The 15644-nt window shown below is 46.0% G+C and overlaps 1 protein-coding gene and 1 long non-coding RNA gene across 2 annotated transcripts in view; both read right to left on the reverse strand.

The window, feature by feature from the left end:
- Positions 1-4534, reverse strand: part of SMS (spermine synthase) — a 49350-nt gene extending 44816 nt beyond the window's left edge. The window contains exon 1 of the mRNA XM_061137448.1: positions 4366-4534. Coding sequence (XP_060993431.1) covers positions 4366-4414 — 49 coding nt within the window. The 5' untranslated portion in view covers positions 4415-4534. The remainder of the gene's footprint in view (positions 1-4365) is intronic.
- A 521-nt stretch (positions 4535-5055) lies between these two features.
- Positions 5056-14598, reverse strand: LOC133052214 (uncharacterized). Its single transcript, XR_009692000.1, has 4 exons — positions 14521-14598; positions 7404-7548; positions 6691-6818; positions 5056-6481 (listed from the first exon to the last, which is right to left on the reverse strand). It is a non-coding gene; the product is annotated as an uncharacterized LOC133052214 (long non-coding RNA).
- Between the last annotated feature and the right edge of the window lie 1046 nt (positions 14599-15644).

Genomic DNA, 15644 nt, shown 5'->3' on the forward strand with positions numbered 1-15644 from the left:
TGGAATCAGAGAGACAGGGCTCTGAATCACAGATACCCCACTTAGGAGAAAAAACTTCAATGTGCTTATGTATTCACCTTTAAAATGGGGATAAGGGAACCCACCAGACAGGGCTGTTGTGAGGATTACGTAAAATAATATCTTCTGAGCTTAGGGCAGTGCCTAGCCCAGGAGACAATTAGTAAACATTGGCTTTCATGTTTTCAAAAAGATGTTTTGAAGCAGCAGGGATATTTGCTTACAGCTTTGGCTTTGGTGGAAGTGAAGCGCAGTGAAGTCGCTCAGTCGTGTCTGACTCTTTGTGACCCCATGGACTGTAGCCCACCAGGCTCCTCCATCCATGGGATTTTCCAGGCAAGAGTACTGGAGGGGGTTGCCATTTCCTTCTCCAGAGGATCTCCCCGATCCAGGGATCGAACCTAGGTCTCCCTCATTGTAGGCAGACACTTTACAGTCTGAGCTACCAAGGAAGTCCTAACCTCCTCCCAAAAGGAACAATACAGAGAAATGACAGTCCCGGTCCTCTCTCTAGCTCCTAGGATCTATGGGTTGATGGACTCCCAAAGGGCCACTGGACAAAAATCAGGGGCTCTGTGAACACAGATGAGAAAAATATACATCCTTATTTTCACTAACTGAAACGTAACATTTTATTCATTGCTGCTTGTAAAACCACACATTACCAACTACCTGGCCATTGTCACAACAGAAGCACCGTTTTTCCTTATCAAATAACAGCTGAAATACCAATTTTCATGGCTCTACTTCAAAATTATGGAAATTATGAGGCCCAAAGCTAGACTATATTTTAATGCATTACTAAAGAAGCATATATTACTATTTACTATGCCACATATTAGAGGATTTATTTTGAAATGTTCTTTTTTTAAAAAAATGGGTTATTTTACACATTTAAAATTCTTATGCTGAGAAACGTTCCACAGGCTTTCCCAATGACAGTTAAAGGCAATACAATTTAAGAACCTCTATCCTACACCTTTTTTGGCTAAGCCCTTAATTCCCAAGGAGACTTATGTTGTTTTTGTGTTTGTTTTTGGCAGTGGCACCCTCTTGCAGGATCTCAGGCCCCAACCAGGGATTGAACCTAAGCCATGGCAGTGAAAGCCCAGAATCCTTACCACAAAGCCATCAGCGAACATCCATGTTCTTAATTTATTAAATAAGATTTTTGTTATGAAACTAATTTGTTCATTTGAATGACACAAGTCACTTTGTTTCCCTACGTAAACTATAGATCAGTGGTCCAAAAGGCGGACCCAATAGCATTGGCCACATTTCCCCACTCAGGACCCATTCTCCACATTCTAAAGGTAAATGTGTGCCTGGTTTTCCTCTAGTGGACTTGAACTAGCTTTCCACCTTTTACATAACACCAATCAGGTATTGTATTTAACCAGTACTTCTCAAACATCTGTAAGAATCAACAGGTCTGTATCCCAGATCATGAAGGTCAGCTTTCAAAGATACTCCCAGTCCAGGGACGAAATGGACACGAAAAAGACTGCTACCTTTCCAGGGCAGGCGGAGGTTATGTGTACCTCACTCTCCTCTATCTATAAAGCACACTTGCTGGCTGCCTGATGTAAACGAACCACATGTCCTCCACCTGCCCAGAGATGCTTAAGCTATACCAATGTGGGACATGTTTATTCTTGTTAGCCTCAGGCTGAGAAATCACAAAGTGTTTTCCCCGCTCAAGGGTCTTCAAAGTCGAATACTTCACTTACAAGATCAAAGATGAGATTTTTTTTTCCCAGCAGAAACTAAAATTTCCTGAGTTACCTCATCAACCAGAACTAAACAGGCACCACCAGGCCCAACCTATAAATGGCTGCAATGGCCCAGTACCTGCTGGGTACTAGACTAGCTGGCTTGCACTGGTAACTAAGTTATACAAAATCGCAACACAGTAAAATAACTAAGTGGTTCAAGTTTAATTCCATTAAAATCACATCATGGAACTGGAGCATTAGGAAGGATTACTGACAAACGGGAAAAAGAACATGATTCCAGGCTCCACAGGCATTTGACTCACCCTTGAGTCACATCCAATACTCACATGCCAAGAGTAGTATCTTTTGACTCATTATTATCAATTAAAATAAATGTTTTTGGAGACCTCACAGGTGGTAGACTTCTCACCAAGTGCCCCTTAATGAGAACCAAAAACTTTGATCCTAGTTTAGCCAGATCCCTTTATTTTACAAGGGTGGACACCTAAGGACAGCAAGGGTGACATGCCTCCCCCCAAAATCAAGTGATGGGGGAATACAGTAAGAATCAGGGCTCTCGTTCTCCCAAAACAGTTCTGCAGGGACTCAAGATCTAACACAGATGCATACTCAACATGTCCCCTTAGTATCTCTTTCTTCACCTTGCCATCAAAACTTTTTCATGTTGAAGATTAACAATCTGGGAATTAAGAGTAACTGGCTGGGAATTCTCAATCTTTTTTTTTTTTTAACTTTCTCTGCACACAACTAAATTATTTAGATGCTACTTCCACACCTCACCAACTTCGAACTTGCCAGATTCTCCTGCTCCCTTCCAAACTGCAGGTCCAGAGTTCTCTCTCCCTCTCTAGCCAGTGACTGCCCCAAATGTACAAGTTCTCTCGATTTTCCCCTGGCTTCTACAAAGGAACACAGAAGGCCACTGGGAACGACCTGAATTAAGCTGAAAAGTGTTTAAGGCTTCAAGCAAAGACACTCAGATTGAGGGAAGTGCCAAAATCTTCCAGCCTCTCGCTACCCTCCTGAGAGCCTAGAAAACCCACGCTCAATGCTAACAGGTGAGTGTTCATACATGCTTGTCACCAAAAACTCAACCTAGCAGCTAAGTGACCTTGAACCACTATTTCTTCTTCAAGCCTCACTCTCCTCACCTCTCAGTTGTGTATACTAGAAGCTTCACTAAGCCCTAGAGCTAGCAGGCTAATTACTCAACAAAACCTTTTTAGCTATCTGCAATCACCATTTCATCTCCTGATTCTCCGCAGCCATCTCCAGCCTCACATCAGAAAGGAGCGAACTAAGAAATGCTTTTTTTCTCCTTGTCACTTCCCCACCACCCAAATAAACTGATACTACCTAACTACCTTGCAATGTTTTACGGAAACTCCATTCAAAGTCCGGGGCGGGGGAGCCCTACGAAGTGTGCACTGTCCTCCATTGTTCCAAGGCTCAGAAAGGTCGAGAAAGTCACAAGCAGAGCCATTCAAGACACGACGCAAACGTAGGTCTTCCTTCTGTCCCTAAAGTCTTATTTTCCCCCTCTCATCTTATGCCTTTGGAAAACATTTACATTGGGGGAGAAAATGCTAAGTGAGTACTCAGAAGTTTAAAAAAAAAAAAAAAAGCGGGGGGGGGGGGAGAGAAAGTGTGAAAGTAATGTTTTCAACAGTAACAGAAAAGGTGGCTCTAACCAATAGGGAGGAAGACAGTGAAAAAGCAAGACCTGGGTGAGACGCTCCAAGTGGGACGGACGGGAAGCGCAGATCCAAGTCTGCGGCACTCACAGGTTTAAAAACCACCAGAAAAAAGACCAGCAGCCCTACCCCTACCCCTCCCCCCCCCCACCCCGTCTTAGAAGCACCAGAAAAAAGCGTGCAGAATACCCTTCGTCTCCACGATTCCCGCAGTCGGTCCGGACTTTCCCAGCCCTCTGTTCTGGCCGGCTCGCGGTCTTCAAAGCCTCCCTGACCCCGAGACTTAGTTCCCGCGCTCGGACCTCACCCCCCCCCCCCCAATAATAATATAATCATCGTTTCCTTTTCCCCTGCCCCGTTCCTTTCCGGGGGAATCTGTCTCCTACGCAGTTGTCTGAGAATTCTGCGAGCGCGGCGCGGTACTGCCCCAGGCCGGCTCCCACGAGGGGAGCCCCCGCCCCCGGGGAATTTACGCGCCTCGGGGAACTGGGAAGGGGGAACAGTCCCACCGGCCGGCCCCCGCGCACGGCCCCCGCCCCCGGGGGGGACGCGGCCCCCCGGGAGTCTTCCTCCCGCGCGGGGGACGCCAGGGGACCCCGACGGGGGCGGCTGATCCCGCGTGGGACGCGGGTGGACGACCCGGGCCCCGGAGGGCGGCTCGGTCCGGGTCGAGGAGGGAGCCGGCGCGGCCCCTCCGGGCCCCGCGCCCTCGCCGGGACCGAGCGCGGCGGGAGGAGGAGCGCGGCCTCCGCGCGGGCGCCGGTGCACGCGGCAGCCGGGGAGACGCCCGCGCCGGAGCCGGGGCCGCGCGGCCGTCCGCATTGTTCGGCCCGCGGCGCGCGCCCCGCCCGGCCTCGCCGGCCCCAGTCGGCTCGGCCGCGGCAGCGACAGGGCAGGTGGCGGGCGCGCGCCCTCACCTTTGGCGCCGAGCATGAAGTCGAGGGTGCTGTGCCGTGCTGCTGCCATAGTGAGGCGAAGCCCTGGGCCATGCCTGGGGGAGACGGCCGGGGAGACTGGGGGGGCCGCGCGGCGTGTCAGGCTGCGGCCGGCGGGGAGTGCGCCGCGCCGGGGAGGCCGAGGGTAGGAGGTGGGAGGGGCCGCCGGGAGCCACCCGGGGCGCCGGGGGCGGGGCCGGGCCCGCCTCTGGGAGGGAAGAGGAGAGGACGCCCGCAGCCCCGACTCGGAGCGCCGGGTGTGAGGCCGCGCGAAGGCAATGGTGGAAACGTGGGCGCCGTGCTCCCCGGCGTGCGTCACCAATGGCCGCGCCCCGCGCCGAGGATCGGGCGGGCGCTCCCGCCGTCCGTTAGGTCACCTTAGGTTTAAACCGCGCAGCACGACTTCCGGGGGGACCACCCCCCGCACTTCCCCCAGACCGGCCCCCAAGCCCAGGCCCCTCTGATTTCCTGGCCAAGCCAAAAAAATGAAATGCTTGGATCCACCCTGGAGTCTAAAAGTACTGCCGCCTTTTTCTTAACTCTTCCAATGCTACAATTTAATCCATTAGAATTGTCATTGCCATTATCATCAGCCAGGGCCGGCTCTGCGTTTCAGCACCGAATAGAAAGCTCTTGGGTATTACATGTTAGTTACCTACGTTTTTTGTGTGTGTGAAAAATGGGAACTGGGAAGAAGCAAGTGAGAGGCAAACGTGGTTAATGTTAATTTGAGAAATGACAGCTTCTAGAGTTGCTCGTCCATCACTGATGGCTCTGTTCATGGCAGTGAACCTTTCTCCTGCGGGCTTCTCTATGACTTCGGGCTTCTAGCTGGTATTCAACAAGATGTGCAAAGGAGAGGATATCAGCATCTGGGCACTAAAGCGTTCTTGATGACACTGTCCCTGGGCAAAGGCCTCCATCATCCCATCAGTCCTTTGTGCCTCTCCCTGCGTTCCCAAGTTCCTCAGAAATTGCTGAAATGGCTGGACAAAGTCTAGATCAGTGAACTCTACCTCCTTGTTACAAGCCCAGGGCGAACCTAGATATTAAACTTATCTCTTCTGCAGACACTCCTTATTGGCTGTTTTGCCGAGCCCTTCACCTTTCTTCAAGAACTGGGCCAATTTCTTCATCAGTGGCCTCCAATAGACCATCCTGTTAAGAACTGGATCTGCTTTCAGCCCCCACATTGATTTTCTCCTGCCCAGGCCACCTGTTTGTTGCCCTGAACAGTTTGCTTTCTTCTGTGGATCCCAGGGTCCTCAGTTTCAGTAGCTATTCTGCTATCTTGGCCTTCAGTCTCTAATCTTCAGACTGCAGCTCCTGTTTGCTTCCTGGAATGTTCTCCAGTTCTGGCCATTCCTCTGGAGTTAGGGCTCTGGGAACCCAGTTGTCTTGTCTGCCATGTTGCAGGGGCAGCAGGGCTCTGACAGGCCTCCTCAGGCTCAGAAGGGTCCTGTACTTGGTTTAACTTTCTGCTCTCACTGTCTTGAAATTGTTAATAAATCTTGAACGAGGGGCCCCTTGTTTTCATTTCGCACTGGGCCTGCAAATTATGAAGCCAGTCCTGCTTAGCAGCTTGTGTCTTGGCAGGACAGCTGACAGCGGCCAGAGCTAGTGCCCGGCCTTGCCTCTGCAGGTGCAAACCAGACAGAGAGGAAAATCAAGATGTTGTGCCATTAACTCATCAGACAGCCACAACAAAAGCAGAGTTTAACAGAAATGCTTCATACTGTTAGCATAGCATCAGAGATAAATGGGCCTTGAAATGGAGCCAGCATTGTTGGGGTAATTTTAAGCATGTTTACAATGCCTGTATCACCTACCAACGACAGGATCCTGGCAAGATTGTTAAAAGTAGGACATGGACAAGAATCAAAGTCTTGAGGCCTTTTTAAATACCTCCAACTGGGCTGTGAGTACCTATCTGGATTCTGGAAGGTGTTCTCCTTGCCTGGGTTTTATAATCTAGGTCCCTCACTTCAAGGTCTGTTAGAGGACGAATAATCACTTTGTTTGTGGGAACTGTTTGTGTTAGAGTTGACTGGTGTCTTCTGTGAAACTATGGTCACATCAGAGAATTCAGCAACTTATCCTGCAACAAAAAAGCAGAAGAGGGATTTCCATGGTGGTCCAGTGGCTGGGGTGTGGAATCTAGTTCCCCAATGCAGGGGACCTGGGTTCAGTCCCTGGTTGGGGAACTAGATCCCACATGCCATGACTAAAGATCCCACATACTGCAAAAATCTGACCCAGTACAGCCATTTTAAATAAATAAATTTTTAAAAAGCAGAAGAGACTTACCCAACTCCAGCCTGAATTTTCGAAGCAACATCCTCATCATCAACAAAATCTTGGCAATGGTGAAAATGTAGACATCATGGATTAATGTCCTCTTGACTGCCCTCATCTATTCTTGGCCCAAAGGAGGCCTGAGACAGAGAAAAGCAGCGCCTGGTATCTGACAAAAGCTGGCCAGGCACTCTCCTGTTGAACACAAACAATTCCCCAGAACTCCAACATCAGACAAGGCCACTCTGAGTTCAAGATGGGACTGAACAAAAACAGGACCACTCAGGAATCTTGTGAGAATACGGAGCAGGAACTTGTCCAAACCACCAAAATCACCCAACATCCGTGGGTCCTGGCTCCTAGGAGTGGCTTTGGCTTCTTCACCACTCCCAGCCTTAGTCTGGTCTTCCCCCTTCTCTGTAAGGTTACTAAGATACCCCATCAGGACTCACCCCTGCTTCTTGACAGCACCCAATCCAGAGCAATGCCCAGCTTCCTTCAGCGTTCCCCAGAGAACCCACTGCTACATGGGGTCCTTCCTGAGCCTTCTCTCTGTGATGCCCCGTGGATCCCCACGCTGCACGGCTATTCCACTGCAGGTGTTGCTGCGGGGCGGGGCGGGGAGGGGGCGCAGTGGTAGTGGGTGGAAGATGGTGACAATAAGATTAAGTTAGTACGTAGGGGGGAAAAACTGCAGGTGACCCTCTTAGCAAAATGCTACTTACTGTGAGATACTTCTCTCATCCAAAATTCATGTTGCAGGGGCCCATCTGCTTATTGGCAGTGATGCGAACTTGCACGTCCACAACAGTTTTTAAAAAACTCAGAAGAACCACACTATCCTGCACAGTTAATAACAGTAGCTACCTTCTGGGAAGAAGAAAATGGAAAACAGAAAAGAACTGTGTTAAAAAGAAGGCAGTGGTGGTGGCAGGGAAGTGGGGGTGCTAACTGGACACCTCCTGGGGCTGTAAGAACCCAGAGGCCACCTATTGGGCTTACAGTCCAAACCTTCCTTGTGAAGAGAGGTAGGGGACCAGCGGGGAGCGCTCCCCAGTAGCCCTTTGTTTTACTGTTTTGTTTTCTGCTTTTTCACCAGTTCACTTGGGACCCTTGGAGACATTCTGCCTCCCTCCCTCCTGTGTACAGCTGTGGTGAAATCACTTCCTTTCTTAAAAATAAAAAAGAAGAACTGGCCTTAGCTGTTAGGGTTACAATGGCTGACAGAAATCTGGATCACTCCCCCACCATTTCTCAGATGAATGTGGGCCTCGCCTAGCTAGTTAAACATGATTTAAATTTCTTTTGTTGTTGTTGTTGTTTTTTATTTAAATTTCTGATTAAAAAGAGTATATTATCCGAGAGGGGTCTGGAATCCTTGATACAATGATTCTCAACTTGGGCTGTACACTGGAATCACCTAGGGGACTTTAGAAGCTCTTGCTGTTCCCTGAGCCTGCAGCTCAGGCATTGGGTTATTAAAATAAATATATAAAAACCCAGGAGATTCTAATGTAAAGTGAAGTGTGACACTGCCAGATCCCAAAGCATTGTGAACCCCAATAGATAAACCCACAAGGATGGCTCTGATACAAGTAAATAAAGACATTCAAAAGCCAGAAAATAGCAAGTGTTGACAAGGATGTGGAGGAATTGCTGGTGGGAGTGTAAAATGGCAGAGCCATTGTTGAAGACAGTTGGGCAATTTCTCAAAACACTACACATACAGTTACCATGCAACCCAGCAATTCCACTCTTGGTATATATACCCAAGAGAATGGAAAAACAGGTGTTCAAACAGAAACATGTACACGAATGTTTACAACAGCACTATTTACAATAGCCAAAAGGTGGAAACGACCAAATTTCCATCAACAGATGAATGGATAAACAAAATACTATTCAGCCATACAAAAGGAATGAAGTACTGATACATGGCACAATACAAATTAACCTTGAAAACATTATGCTAAGTGGAAGATGCCAGTCACAAAAAGACAAACACTGTATGATTCCACTTGAGATGTCCAGCATAGGTAAATCCATACAGACAGAAACAGGGCTAGCACTTGCCAAGGGCTGGGGAAAGGTGGGAAGTGAAGTGCCTGTTTAATGGGTGCAGGGTTTCCTTTGGTGAGGGATGAAAATGTCTTGCAATTACATACAGGTGCCCAAATTGTAAATGTATTAAATGCCAGTGAGTTTTTCACTGTAAAATGGCTAATTCCATGTTATGTACATTTTACTTCAATTTTGGAAAAAAAAAAGACTAAACCAAATTTGTAAGGTAAAGCTCTATAGAAATTTTTATTAAGTGAACTACATCACCCATAGCAAATTTTAAGTAAATGCCCAATGGAGTGGACTCGAAGTGAGAAAGTGAGATGTTTGCAGAATGGAGCCGAATTGAAGGCTGCTGTGAAACCAGCCTCACGGGTGTGGTTTTCCCAGAGAAGAGCATCCTTCAGCCTCAAAGGCTAAGTTATTGAATCTTTACAACAGCCTTAAGGGATAGGTACAATTATCCCCATTTTACTGATGGATTAACTGAGGCACAAAGAGGTTATGTAGCTGTAAGTGCTAGGGCCAAGACTTGAACCCAGGCAGGTGGCTCCAGAGTCTGGCTATTCAGCCCTTTATGGTGCTGGCTTTGATCATCCTGCCAGTTGTCTCAAAGCATCCCCATTTTTCTTACAACTCCCCAAAGCTGAGGGGCATAAGTCTGCCCACCTCCCACCAGCAGGCGCTCCCTCTCCATTACAGAGTATGCAATTGGAGAAGGTGTCCTGTCTCCCTCCTCTCTGGAGCCATCGCCTATCTCTACAAAACAATTTCTGGGGTGAATTCCTACCAAACCTCCTACTAGCTGTGTGACAGTGGACAGGTTCATCAACCTCTCTCTCTCTGCCTCCTCTTCCCCTCCACCACCCCACAGCGTTACTCCAGTTTGAGAAAGCCTGACTTAGAGGGAAAATTGGAAGCCTGAGGCTCCGTCGCTCAGCCTGGAGAAGACACACAGGACCAGACTTTTTAAAGAGAACCTCCTTGAGACTCTTTACAAAGTGCTCATTGCTCCAAGTGAAATGCTATCCAGGGACTTCCCTGGTGGTCCAGCTGTTAAGACTCTGCGTTTCCACTGAAGGAGGCATGGGTTCAACCCCTTGTCAGAGAACTAAGATCCTGCATGCCTTGCTGGTGTAGCCATAAATAAATACTTAAATTACCATCTGGGAAAAAAAAAAAAGAAGAAATGCTGTCCAACCCATCCCATTTCCTCCTTTTTTTTTTCCATTTCCTCCTTTCCTCTCATTTCCAGCAAAGAATGATGCCTTATGGGGAGGGGAGATTAAACTGTTGTAAGGCAATACCTAAGTGCCGATGCTCAAATAATGACACAATCAAAATTGTTACCAAGAAAATAATAGAACATGTTTTGGTCCCAAAAGTAATGCCCTGGCTTCTCATCTGAATGCAGCATTTACTACAGCTATACTCAGTGCCTGCTCAGTTGCTCAGTCGTGTCCGACTCTTGCGACCCCATGGACTATGAGCCCTCCAGGCTCCTCTGTCCATGGGATTTCCCAGGCAAGAGTACTGGAGTGGGTTGCCATTTCCTCCTCCACACAGCTATATTCAAAGATGTAACTAAATTCTCCACTATTAGCACTAGTTACATATATATAGTACATTTCTGTTGTAAAACAACTATACTTCAATAAAAAAATTGTGATAAACAACAGATACATACTTTTCTATAACATTGATTCCTTGCTTCCTCTGTCTCTAGGGAGGTACCTTGCAGAATGGTTAGGATCAAAGCCTTTGTCAACCACCCTGGATCCTAATTTTGATTCTTCCATTTGCTTGCAGGTGACCTTGGGCAAATGATCTAATCTTTCTAAGTTTCTTCAACTATGAAGGAGGTATCACAACAGCATCTCTTTCACATGATTGTTCTGAGGATTAAATAAATTAGTAGAAGTATAATAGCACTTCAACAGTGCCTGGCACATAGAACACCCCATGCAATGATCAGTTATTAGTGAGTTAAGGCTAATGTTTAACTGGGGAGTTTCCTTCGCCCCAGTCCAAACGGTGAGTACCTGGGGGTTTAGAGGGCAACTCCCATTTCAGTTACCATTTCCCTAGAGGAGAGGCAAAAGATTTGCAAAGCTCACAGAGGGTCCACTTATCTTAAATGTATTTGCTACAACTCAGCAGTCAGAGGTAGTCTCAGAAGCTGACTGCACTGGGATTGGACATAAGCCACCATTTTGCAGCACCATGCCCTTTCACCTGCTGGGCGTTTGAGTCTTTGTCCTCACCTGAAACACCTCCCTTCTCCAGTGGAAAAGCCCACACATGAGCATTCAAGGGCCAGCTCAAACGCCACCCCGATCTAGGCAGAGCTGATTGCTCGTTTGCTTGTTCACCTGTGTTCCCACAGCTCATCAGTCAGCCCTCCAGTGAAGAACTTTCCATCTTGCATTAGTGGCAGCATGCTAGTGCTCCTCCAACTAGACCTGTGTTTCTCTCCAGCCATCACTTCTCAAATGAGACAGCGATCCAAAAAAAGCACAGCCCAAGTGTAGATGCTTGTTAGTGAAATGAAGGCTCGGGGACAGGACTGGAAGCAGATAGGGTAGGGGGGGTCCCCAGAGAAAGAGAACCAGCCAGGCATGGCTTTCTTGAAAGAAGAGAAGCCATTTTTGGCCTAAGCTGTTTTATGATCTAAGCCTGGCCACAAAGCTTACCCTTGAACAGTCCTCAGTAATTAATGATTGCAAGGGAAGTGAGGGGATACAGGAACAAAGGAAAATCAGTCAAGAAACAATAGCTCAGCAATAAAACAGAGTCCTAGTTCCTCCTTAAGGGATATACACAACAATCTGATACATTATCTTTGAGTTCTTTGGGAACTAAGGCCCGCAGCCAGGTGGAGGATGGAATGAAGATATTGACCTTTTCTGATCCTTAAGACTTCAGTCACCTAAAGCTTGAACTCTGTCAACCCTTGCCCCAATGCTATCCTGAATTCTTCTCTGCCCAGTTCACAAATATGCATGTACCCTTAGCTTCAAACTTCCCCAGTTTTGCTCTTTGGGGAGATACTGCTTTGGGAAAGATCCCCAGTGGGTGTTCTCCTTACTTGCTCCAAGTAATGACTCCTTCCTCCTCCTGATCAATCTCTGACTTGGCTATGTCTTTTGACTCGACACCCACCAAGAGATGAACTAGTTTTTGGGTAACAGGACTCTGGTGCCCCAGTTCACAGGCCAGAGTTCTTTTCTTTAAACTCCATTTTCCTTGTGTGCAGCTTTCATTATTGAATGTCCACTATGGACCATAGTATTTGTAAAGTACTGTGGGTTCTTTCTGACTCAAGTTTGGATCGCTCAGTCATGTCCGACTCTTTGCAACCCCATGGACTGTAGCCTGCCAGGCTCCTCTGTCCATGGGATTCTCCAGGCAAGAATACTGGAGCGGGTTGCCATTCCCTTCTCCAGGGGATCTTCCCAACCCAGGGATAAAACCCAGGTCTCCTGTACTGCAGGCAGATTCTTTATCATCTGAGCTACCAGGGAAGCATATGTCATTTCTAATCCTTGCAACCCAACAAGGTTTAGCCCCTATTTAAAGACAGAGACACTGGGACTTCCCTCGTGATCCAGTGGTTAAGACTCTGTGCTTCCACTGCATATAGGGTTATCATTACCATCTTTCTAAATTCCATATATATGTGTTAGTATGCTGTAATGTTCTTTATCTTTCTGGCTTACTTCAACGGGCATGGGTTTGATCCTTGGTCGGGGAAGTTTCACATTCCCTGTGGTATGGCCAATACATAAATAAATAAAAGGGATTGTTATTAAAATATAAAAATGAAAAAGAAAGACATAGACACTGAGGCCAAGTGCATGCAGGGGTCAGTCTGACTCCAAAGTCAGGAGACTTCTAGTTTATGATGTTGCCTCTCAGTACTGGAAGTGAGAGCAGGAAAGAGCACTGAATGGTTCATTTAAAACTCACTCATTCTACATGCAGATAAGTGTTGTTTTAAGGAAAGGAGAGAAGAAAAGGAGAGATTACAGTTTGGCATGCAAAGGCAAAACAATAAATATTCTTTTTTCCTGTTCCTGGATCCCATTACAGCTTCTTCAAAGCAAGTGAATTTATGCATGTTGACACAGCTCTTATTTTAAAATCTTCTTTGGCTCAGTTTTCAGCTTCTTTCCCTTGGCACAACCAGTCCCATGACTCCCCTCTGTCAGGCTCTGAGAATCTGCCTAAAATCATTATGCAGCAGTTACTGTTAAGATCCATGCTACAAAAATAACTCACTTCTCTCCAGTATGCCATAGGGGTTTCTTCTGGTTTTACAGTATATTACATGGTGTAGCACCATGTTAATCATAAAGGTCTTGGACTTTAAGGATAAATTAATATTTTAAAAATAGATTTACAAATATATAGTTTTCTCATTTTTGTCTGAAATGGTATATATGTATATATTTTACTCCTACTCCTGCCTGCTGGGTCTAAGTATATTTTGTTTTGATCTAAGTATACCAGTTGTCATTAAAACTTCACAAGTAAAAATGAATGGGTATTATTTTAAACTTGCTTCCTTTAAAAAAAAAACAGGTTATTGCACTTTGGTTATTTGCAATTAATCAAAACTAATTCAGAAACTTCAATTATCATGCTTGTGCGAAATAGAAAATCATACTGCAATACGAGATGCCTGCCAAATGGGAAAAACAAAGCTCAAAAAACGTTCCATTGCTGTTATAAAGCAATGGTAAGATCTCCAATCGGGCCAAACCAACATCATATGCCTCCCACTGGGATGTACTGAGAAGAACTCAACATCCTTACTATGGTCTTTTTTGCCAAAAATGACCATATTTTTGCCACAAATGACCATATTATTATTTTCCAATAATCTAATCATGAAGAAACATCAGATAAACTAAAACTAAGGGACCTTTCACAAAATGAATGACTTATATTCTTCAAAAAAATGTCAAGGTCAAGAAATACAAAATCAAGTTGAGGAACAGTTCCACATGAAAAGAAACTAAGAAGACCAGACCACTAAATCACAATTTGTTAGTCTGGACTAGATCTTGGACCAGGAAAGAAAAATAGAAATAGGAGACACTATTGGGACAACTGACAAAAGTGAAACAAGGACTGTGGATTGAACAACAGCTTTATCACAGTGGTAAATTTCCTGACTTTGATCAGCATACCGTGGTTGCATAAGAGAATGTCCTTGTTCTTAGGAATTACAGACTGAACCATTTTGAGTAAAGGGCTATAAGATCTCCACCTAACCAGTGGTTTGCAGGAAAACAAAAAAAAATGAACATAAAAATAAAGAAAAGAAGAGTGACTGATAAATAAATGGAGCAAAATATCAACAATGGTCGAATCTGGATAAAGGGTATAAAAGAATTCCTTGTACTCTTTTTACAGCTTTTTAGTGCATGCATTTAAAATTATATAAAAAAAATTATATCAAAATGAAAAGTTACCAAAAACATCGAATGTGTAGATAATGTAAGAATATACAAAGAAGGAAAAGAGAAAAGCAATGCTCCTGAATTATATATGACACAGCATCCAAGACGTTTAAATCTCTCAGTAATAGACAAGCTTGACTTCAGGGAAACAGTCTGCCTTTTAAAGTGCAGGGTTGAGGAAAACAGGAAGGGGGCCTTTTTGATACTTACAACCCATTGTTCACAGAGTTAATGAAAAAACAACCACCACCCAAGAGGTACATGCCTCATCTAACCCAGTCACTCTCTACCAGGCCTCCAGGCCTCAGCTCACCTTCACTGACAACTTTGACACCTCTGTGACCTCAATGCCATGCTGCCTCATCCTGGGTGGCTTCTCTGTGGAAGATTCAGCCAACGCCCTGCCTCAGTTCCTTAATCTCAACTCCAGTAATTCCGGATACTTGGGGCGGGGCAGGAGGAGGAAGCAGCTTCTTGGAAAGGCCATTGGCCACTCGGAATATGTGTGCTGCACCCATTCTTTGATCATATCAAGACCTTCAGTCCCCAAACCACCCAATTTCCCTTCACTGTATCACTCACCTTCTTCTCTTTATGGTTAGTCATCACATCCTCAACCTCTTAAGCCCTTGTACTTTGTCCCTGCAAACTCCCAACCCTGAATCAGTCTAGCCTTTTGCCTCTTCTGGTCCTTCCCACTTGTTGCTCAGGATAATGGGAAAAAGCTCATGTTGGTGCTGACTGGTATGTGCCTGCACACACGTGTATATGATTATGGGAGTGTTTCCCCCAACATGATTGGGCTTCCACCTTATTTAGCAATCTTTTCTCACCTTTGTTTGTTTTTTAATATTTATTTATTTGGCTGTGTTGGCTCTTATTTGTGGCATGTGGGATCTAGTTCCCTGACCAGGAATCAAACACTGGGCCCCCTGCATTGGGAGCGTGGAGACTTAGCCAGTGGACCACCAGGGATGTTCCTCTTGATTCTTTTATTCCTTGAAATTATTCCATATTGTTGAAACTTCCTTTTCCCATAGTTTCCATGACATTACTCTCTTTGGGTTTCCACTGCTTCTTTGCCCCGCTCTCTGTTGCCTCTCTACATGTTGAGTTTCTTCAGGGTTCTACCTTGGCATGTCTTCTTTCCTTACCCTGAAGTTGGTTCTCAAACCTGGCTGCATATGAGAATTGTTACAGGTAGCTAGGTATGAGCAGAGAAAGGGGTGTATGAGCCAGATGGCAGGAAACGACACGGCTTGTAAACAGCAGGGGTCCATGGGCAGAAAAGAAAAGCAGGACCTCCAGACTAGGAAAGCACACATTTCGGGGTGTCCTGGAGGCAGACAAAGAAAGGTGGGCAAAGGTGAGAATCTCCAGCATCTGAATGTTGACCTTTGCCCTTATGTTGTCATTACAATATACTTAACCTCGCAG

The sequence above is a fragment of the Dama dama genome, chromosome X (assembly GCF_033118175.1).
Source record: "Dama dama isolate Ldn47 chromosome X, ASM3311817v1, whole genome shotgun sequence".
Lineage (NCBI taxonomy): Eukaryota > Metazoa > Chordata > Mammalia > Artiodactyla > Cervidae > Dama > Dama dama.